The sequence below is a fragment of the Hyperoodon ampullatus genome (assembly GCF_949752795.1).
Source record: "Hyperoodon ampullatus genome assembly, chromosome: 13".
Lineage (NCBI taxonomy): Eukaryota > Metazoa > Chordata > Mammalia > Artiodactyla > Ziphiidae > Hyperoodon > Hyperoodon ampullatus.
Window position 1 is genome coordinate 76,727,592 of NC_136926.1, and position 9,066 is coordinate 76,736,657.

General features: G+C 45.8%; 1 protein-coding gene across 3 annotated transcripts in view; it reads left to right on the plus strand.

The window, feature by feature from the left end:
- The window catches only part of TNFRSF11A (TNF receptor superfamily member 11a), a gene marked incomplete at both ends in the record, with an annotated part of 55,819 nt that extends 47,056 nt beyond the window's left edge, over window positions 1–8,763 (plus strand). For all 3 annotated transcript variants that reach the window (XM_079718270.1, XM_079718271.1, XM_079718272.1), the window contains one exon: window positions 8,423–8,763. In XM_079718270.1, coding sequence (XP_079574396.1) covers window positions 8,423–8,763 — 341 coding nt within the window. The remainder of the gene's footprint in view (window positions 1–8,422) is intronic.
- Window positions 8,764–9,066: the final 303 nt, after the last annotated feature.

A 9,066-nucleotide genomic window follows, 5' to 3' on the forward strand; every position in this document is an offset into this window, starting at 1 on the left:
GCATCGGCAGGCGGACTCGCAACCACTGCGCCACCAGGGAAGCCCAAGGATTGAGTTCTTGAAAGGAATTTTGTTCTCTCTGCCGGAGAAATAGGGATTCCACGGGGCCTGCTATGCAAAGCAGGGACTTAGCAAACTATAAACATCTTTCCGGTCATGATGAGACACTTCATTTATTCATTGTTTCTGTTGACTTAAAATGCTATTTTTAACTCTCTCAAGTGACCTGAAAATTCTTCTAGCTAAGTCACATTAAATATTAATGTTAAGCCAACCAACCCATTTTAAATGTTAGAAACTCTTCAGATTTTCTAATTTAATAAAAACCCTCATGTCATGCTAATTCTCAAATCATCCTTTTGGGTAGCCTTCACATAGAAGTCTATCAATCCCCTTGTGTTCAGAGACACATTAAGCCTGTTCTAACATCCCGAAGGTTGCATTTTGATCAATGACATTATAGGTATTAGTTACCAGGTGCTGGCTAAGTGATTCGTGTAGGTATTACCTTCCCACTTCCTCACAGGAATCCTATGGGCAAGTTCCTTGCCCAGGACCACACAGCGAGTCAGGGATGAAACCATGACTCAACTATCTGATTCTGAAGTCTATGCCTTCAACCATGGCACTGTCTCCCTATAAATCAGTGCCAATGTTACTGATTTCATTTGTTTACCGTGCGCTGGAGAATCCTCAGTGTGCTGTAGAATAAGGGCAAACTCGGGCTGGGATCATTGGCTACTCAGGCTGAGCGCAGGGCAGTGGCCAGGCCAGGCCCAGAAGGTTCCATGGGAAGGGGCGCTAGTGTCTGTGCAGGAGGTGATGGCTACTTTGACCTCTGAGTCCCATTTCTTCTGCCAGTTGTCTCAGGAAGTTACTGTTTTCACTGTCAACGGTTCTTTTGGAAGGAAAGCTCTTTCTTCCATGTGCCTCCAACCCCATCTTTTTTTGAAAGTAAAATAAAATTAAAATAAATGCCAGAGGCAGCTTGCTGGGGAAAGCTGGCGGAAAGACAGCTTCGGAGAGTAGGGAAGAGGGAAGTGACGGGCCTGGCTTTGCTCGTATTCCCAGAGGTCTGTGGACTAATGGGACCTATGAAAGCCTTAAGCCTTCTTAAGGCATCTTGGACAAGCCTCATGCACCTCATCCCTCCCTTTCCACATTCCCCCCTTAACCAGCCACCAGCAAGGGAGAAGGTCTCCCCTGACATCAGAACGTCCTGGGGTTTCCTTGGTTCTCAGTGGAGAGGGCTACCCCTTCCGGGCATGTACCAACTGTGGAAACCCCGGCAACCATGCTGATGAGGGGGCCCGCAGCACCCACCTTGCTGACATGGGGTCCTTTTGACTCGCCATCCCAGGGCCTTGCCCTCTCAGGTCCGTTCACACAACCATGTAAAACCCTCTGAGAGGCAGAAAGCTGATTTCAAGGAACGATTGTTTGTAAACAAGGACAGTTCAGGACCGAGGCGTAATACAGGGTAAGGATATCACCAACTCATTCAAAACCTTGACCTACTCTAGTGCTACATTCAACTAGCTGCTGACTTGCATGATGAGAAATGAGATGGTTGGGGATTTGTGTAGAATTACATAGATGAGTGTTCAAACCAGAGACAGAATGATGGATTATTTCAGCAAAGAAAATAAAAGTTGGTTAGATTGCTAGAGGTAAGTGCCCTTTCAGTCTTCAGGGTATTTTGAAGTCCTTCAACAAGACAGGGATGGAAAGGTAACATGACCACTCAGTACATTTCCTGAATCTCGTTTCCTGGGGAGTTCCATGAGCACAAACATTACATTGTGGGAGTAATAATGCCAGCATTGCACCTGTGAGAAACTCTGTGCTATTTCCCAAGCATTTTCAAATCCACTGTCTCGTTTGACCCTATGCCATCCTGCTGGCTATTCACACATTCATTTATTCATTCATTTATCATATGCCTGCTCTGGGCGGCTGCACACTGCCAGGCTAGCTGGGCTTGAAAATTGATGCTCATTTCGTAAAGAGCAGACCGAGTTGTTAGGTAGTTTGTCCCAATTCCACAGCTGGTGGAGGCCGAGCCAGGGCAGGACCAGAGCTTTCAGGGTCCTGCGCTCTCCTCTGTCCCAACCCCCTTTCTGTCCCTCCTGTACTCGGGCAGCCACTGAAACCACCACCCTTTTAGTCACCTGTCATGCTCTTCAGAGAGTGAAACCCCACTCTAAGCTGCTAAAACCTCTTTGCTATTGAAGTTGAGACAGGTGAGACTAGGATGCCATGGATGTTAGTAGATTACTTGCAGGTGAGTCTGTATTGTGATGAGGCTGGAGAAAGAAGGCTCTTAGACTGTTTTCATCCCTGAAGCCATGTCAGTCAGTCGAGGGGGAAAAAGAAGCAAGCCTGGAATGCTCCCATGCGGAGGAACCGCGAGCTGGTGTTTATAATGCAGCCAGCCTGGCACAGAGGGAGCATGCAGTACATTCTGGATTTGAGGTGTTCCATCACTATGAGTATTATAATAGTGATCTAGCTTAATCTTAATCTAGCTTCACTTAACCATAGATTAGCCCACATCCTCCTAACCTCTGTAGAGTGACCTGACGGAAGCCAACAGCACACTGATTACTCACAGCTAATGGGTCACTCTAGGACACCCCGGACCTTCTGCGCCCGCCCAGAGAATGGCCGCGCTTCCTAAAATCCACAGGTCTGCCCAGTCTTATGAGTGTGAGCTGATCCTGTTGTAATTTAAAACTTTAACTGTTGCATTAACTGGATAAAAAAGAAAAAAATGAAGTTGATAAGCATGAGAATTATTTCTATGAAACTATTAAGTGCTTCAGGAAGATTCAGAGAATGAGCTGCTAAAATCTTTCTGCTGTTGAAGTTGAGAGTGTGAGGTGATGAAAGCCTGAGGCAATAAAACTCTAGACGGATTCTGCACTTAGACTGCTTGGCAGCTGGCTTGGTTCTCATTTCACTTTAAAGAAACCAAAACGAGATCGGAGGCAAAGCCTGACAGGTAGAATTGATACAGTCAGCAGACCTTTTCTCAAAGGGACAAGCCTCAGTTCTCTATCAGAAAGTGGGTGTTGAAAGTTTTATAGCAGGTGGCAAGTGGCTTGAACACCAGGGAAACATACCATAGAGTCCACATTTTAGGAGCACCGGTGGGTCGCCTCTGCAACTCAGAGTTTTACCGAACGTTGAGTTCTTTTTTTTTTTTCGTACTCGGGCCTCTCACCGTTGTGGCCTCTCCCGTTGCGGAGCACAGGCTCCGGACACTCAGGCTCAGCGGCCATGGCTCACGGGCCCAGCCGCTCCGCGGCACGTGGGATCCTCCCGGACCGGGGCACGAACCCGCGTCCCCTGCATCGGCAGGCGGACTCTCAACCACTGCGCCACCAGGGAAGCCCTGAGTTCTTTATCAATAGAGAAAATTAGATCGGCAAATGTGTCTGCAATATTGAAACTTGTCCAACTTATAAGATGTTACCTCCAAAAAGAGTAGCATTAGAGCATCAGTGAGGGGGGAGGGGGAAACAGAGCAGCACTCCTTGTAGCTGTCTGCCATCTGCTACAAAGTTTCCAGAGCCCAGTGAAAAGTGAATATATGAAGCCCCCTGTGCAAAAATTAGTAAGGATTTCAAGATGATGACAACAGAACATTAAACAAGCACGGGGCCCTTCTGAGCACAGGGCCCTGTGCGACTGCACAAGTCACGTGCCCCTGAAGATGGCTCTGCTGTCACTTACTGTTACTGGCAAATAAGTAGAGCTTTTTAAAGTTCAGTCTGTACCAGTTTACTACTCTCATAAAAGTCAGTGTGAATGGAACAGACTTGGACTTGATCGAAGGTAGTTTTTGTCATTAATTGTACTTTTGATGAAGAAACACATGAAGAATAAAATTGAGAATCTCATCCTCTTTCTAGGTAGCTTTTCTTTACATCCTAATCGTCAGGAATTTAAAGGCCTTTTTTTGGTCCTCCCCTCCCTACTGTGCCCTCCGCAAGAATAATATTCTTTATTTTATTTTATTTTTATTTTTATTTTTTTTAATTTTTTGCTGTACACGGGCCTCTCACTGCTGTGGCCTCTCCCGTTGCAGAGCACAGGCTCCGGACGCACAGGCTCCGCGGCCATGGCTCGCGGGCCCAGCCGCTCCGCGGCATGTGGGATCTTCCAGGATCGGGGCACGAACCTGTGTCCCCTGCATCGGCAGGCGGACTCTCAACCACTGCGCCACCAGGGAAGCCCAGGAATAATATTCTTGATCCAGTCTGTGGATCGAAGAATTATGAAATGTTTAAATATATTTCTTAGGAAAAAGGGTTTGAGTTCCATTTTGGAAAAAAAATAGAAAATAAGGATATTGATCCTATAGAGTATATCAAAAATATATTGTTGACCATGAGGCAAAGGCATGGAATGAAAATTTTTTTTGGGGGGGGGGGGTTTTGGCTGCACGGCATGTGGGATCTTAGTTCCCTGACCAGTGATCAAACCCATGCCCCTTATGTTGGAAGCATGGAGTCTTAACCACTGGACCGCCAGGTAAGTCCCCTGGAATGAAATTCTTAAGAAGAAAAGTTTAACACAAAATCTTGATGTGTAAGATAATGGTTTAAAAAAAAGGGGGGTTTTATCTGAGTTTAGACAAACTGAAGATTCTGACGAGGAAGGTAAACAACAATGGAGTTATGATGATGATTTGTTGGAAAATAAAATTTTAAATGGTGGAGAAATTATATATACCATGACATAAACAGATAAATCCATATGCAGAGGACAATAAAGATATTAAATTCAGGACCATAAATCAATCACGCAGTGGCTAGCACTGCCCTGTGTGTAGGTTTACAAGATACTGAAGAACAACAGAACCATGCTGTTCTTCAATGTTGTAATCATAAAAAGCTAAAGGAATTGTACCAAGAAAAAAATCATACTTTAAATCAACTTAAATTTGCTGCTCTTACGAAATAATCATGGTATTTTATTTTTAAATTTTTTATTTTTTAACAGTGCATTTTAAATTGAATATGGTTTATGGTATACACATATTATTTTTGATTTCTCACTTGGACTTTTTCTGTTAACTAGTGATCCCTCAACTAGGAAGACTTCTCCTGTGTTAGTTATTATGCTCATTCATGCTGCTGCTGCTGCTACAGTAGAGACCTTATTTCAGCTCTCATTTAGCAGTTGTTGAGTTACTTGAAAAAGTCATTTACAAGTTCACCTCTTCAACATATTTTTAAACTTAAAACATATAACTTGCATTCACACATTGATTTTTTAGTATAGGGACATATGTGTTGGCTGAATATAGTCTCCTGAGCCTTTTTCACGTTAACCACACCATCTTAATTTCCAGGCATAACAAGTCTGAATGCAAACTCCTTCTGCATTTTTAAAGACTCTTTTTCATTTTTTCTTTTAACAGCTGCCTTGTCCATGCCACCACACACCAGTTCAGCAGCTTGCTGATGTCTTTTGTTTTGCGTTTAGTGGCTCACATTTATTTGGGTCCTTGCAAAGCATTCACTTTAGTTTTCTTAGAAACATTTGCCTTTTTTTCACACTTACTTACATTTCACAACTTTACATAAAGACAGACCTTGGAGATACTGCAGGTTCAGTTCCAGACCACCGCAATAAAGCAAACACCACAATAAAGTGAGTCACACGAATTTTTTTGGTTTCCCAGTGCATATAAAATTGTTTACACTATACTGTAGTCTATTAAGTGTGCAATGGCATGTCTAAAAAAATAATGTACATACTCAGTTTAAAAATACTTTATTGCCGGGCTTCCCTGGTGGCGCAGTGGTTGAGAGTCCGCCTGCCGATGCAGGGGACACGGGTTCGTGCCCCGGTCCGGGAGGATCCCACATGCCACGGAGCGGCTGGGCCCGTAAGCCATGGCCGCTGAGCCTGCACGTCCGGAGCCCGTGCTCCTCAACAGGAGAGGCCACAACAGTCAGAGGCCCGCGTACCACAAAAAAAAAGACAAACAAACAAAAAAACTTTATTGCCAAAAATGCTAACCATCATCTGACAATGCAGGGTTGCCACAGACCTTCAACTTGTAAAAAAACGCAGTATTTTCAAAGCACAATAAACCCAAGAGCAAGAAGACGAGGTACGTTTGTATTTCATTAGATTTCCTAATAGGTTCAACTAGTTAAAAACAGACTTAAGAACTAACTTGGTAACTGGTGAGAGCAGAAAGACATAGACATAATAGAGAGTAGACCTGTAGCATAGAGTACGCTCGATGTTATGAACACCTATGTTTTTTTTTAATTTTTATTTTATATTGGAGGATAGTTGATTCACAATGTTGTGTTAGTTTCAGGTGTACAGCAAAGTGATTCAGTTATACATGTATCTATTCTTTTTCAAATTCTCTCCCAATTTAGGTTATTGCGAACATTGAGTAGAGTTATGTATGCTATACAGTAGGTCTCTGCTGGTTCTCTATTTTAAATATAGTCGTGTGTATATGTCAATCCCAAACCCCCAATTCATCCCCCCTCCACTTTCCCCTTTGGTAACCATAAGTTTGTTTTCTAAGTCTGTGAGTCTGTTTCTATTTTGTGAACAAGTTCATTTGTATTTTTTTTAGATTCCACATTTAAGTGATATCATATGATATTTGTCTTTCTGACTTCACTTCACTTAGTATGATAATCTCTAGGTCCATCCATGTTGCTGCAAATGGCATTATTTCATTCTTTTTAATGGCTGAGTAATATTTCATTGTATGTATGTACCACAACGGATTTTCTTTATCCATTCATCTGTTGATGGACATTCAGGTTGTTTCCATGTCTTGGCTCTTGTAAACAGCACTGCAATGAACACTGGGGTGCATGTATCCTTTCCAACCATAGTTTTCTCTGGATATATGCCCAGGAGTGGGATTGCTGGATCATGTCTGTGTATTTTAGAGGGAATGGAGAACATGGGTCAATCTGACTAGTTAGGGAATGGAATACTAGCTGTACTTGCCCAAGCCGCTTGGGGGAATTAACAGGCAAATAAATCCCTGCCACCACCCATCTAGGAACATCCCTGATACAATTGCCAACGGGAGAAAGAGCGTGAGTCACAAATCCTCCCTTGTGACTTTCAATTTGTTGCTCATATTTGAAATCTCTATTTTCACTGAAATCCCTGTAATGGGCCACTGTGCCTGTCTCAGTATCTCTGAAGGTACCCTGTGGGTGGAGGGAAGGCTCCTGGTATTTCCTGTATGCTGTTATTTCAGTCAGACCATCCAAAATATGCCTTCCACATTTGGGAGAAATCTCTTCATGGAGAGTAATGACAGAAACGATTTTATTTGTGTAGTTATTATTAAGCTTTGTCACAACAGAGAAGAAAAAAAAGAAAGATGAGGTTAATAGGCACTGTTTTTATGTTCACCTTCCCTGGTCAGACTGAAAGATTCTGCTTGTGATGCTGAATGTTGGGGCATTTCTGCATCTGCTTGGTTTGTGGCATTTATTTTCACCTGGGTCATTTGTAGAGCATCAGTTTTTGACATAGGAGAATAAGAGGTAGCAGGTTTCCTAACATTTGTTGAACTTTCTATTTGTTTTTCAAAAGGCCCACTAATTAAAGACTGGCTAAATCCAGTCACCCACAAAAAGTGATGACAGTACCCCCTGAGGACAAAACACCTCCCAGGGATCAGAAGGAAAGAGTGATTTGTAAGATTGTTTTTGTTTGGTTGGTTGGCTTTTCTCCATTTTAGTCTTGTGAATCTCTTTTTTTTCTAGGAGTTTGAAAAAATGTTAAGGAAATTAATTTCTGCTAAATACTGAGCCCGGGTGGCCCCATGGCCCTCCAGGGCTGAGCTTAGGGACCTCTCCAGGGAGGGTGAAAAGATGTGAAAGAGTCTGGTCAGAGACGAGGCCGGGCTGCGGTGGGCTCCAGGGTCCTAACAGGCAGCAACCTTCGCTCCAGCCTTTGCTTCCCTTCCTGATGCATTTGACCATTGCTGAACCATTGGCTGTGTTTGCTGCGTATCCATCACGTGCGCACACCCTTCTGCAACATCTGAATCCCGTCTGTGATTCTGCGATGCGGGCGGGCTCTCCTGCCAGTGTCCCCCGAGGTCAATGTGGCCAACGACAAAACCTGAGGATGGCCCACTGTCTTGCTTCTCTTCCCTCGTCTTCTTTCTCTCTCCCTCCCTTTTTTCTTCCTCCACCTCAGTCAGGCCCGGTGAGATGGCAAAGGAAGGAACCACGGGGAGTGCCCCATACATTTTAGGGGACGGGTGGGTGAGGAAGGGCCACCCGTGAGAGGGCCGGGGCGCCAGCGCCCCTCCATTCATTGGGAAACTTTCCTCTCACAAGACCAAGTTCTCGCCCAGAACTGATGACTCACCCTCTGCGTGTTCTCTCTTCCTCTCCCCTTGTAGGAAATGTGACTGGAAACAGTAACTCCACGTTTATTTCCAGCGGGCAGGTGATGAATTTCAAGGGTGACATCATCGTGGTCTACGTCAGTCAGAACTCGCAGGAGGGTCCGGCGGGGCCGGGCGGCGGCGCGGGGGAGCCGGTGGGCCGCCCGGTGCAGGAGGAGAGCCCGCAGTGCTGCGACTCGTTCGCCGGCCTCGGGCCGCGCTTCCCGGACACGTGCGCCGGCCTCGAGGTGGGCCCGGGGCTGCAGGAGCGAGGCGCCCCCGGGCCCGACAAGGCCTCGCGGCCGGTGCAGGAGCAGGGGGAGGCCGAAGCCGGCGCGCCCGAGACGCGGCGCTGAGCAGCCGAGAACCCGCTGCGGTTGCAACCGGGCGGGCGCGGAGCTGCGGGCCTTCCAGCCCGCCCTCCGCGCCGCGCACGTCGGCAGCCGCGTCCCCAGCTGATGACGACGCCGCGCACCCGCGCCTGGGCGGGGCTGAGGGCGGGGCCTGGGATGGGGCGGGGTCGTAGCCCCCGAGGTGTGCCTTTGAGCCCATCCGTTCGGTACGCCTGCGTCAAATGACCGGACGTTCTTCATCCATCTTGTTCTAAATAGAGTCAGGGACTTTAAAAACAAACAAGCAAACAAAAGGACATTTGTTAT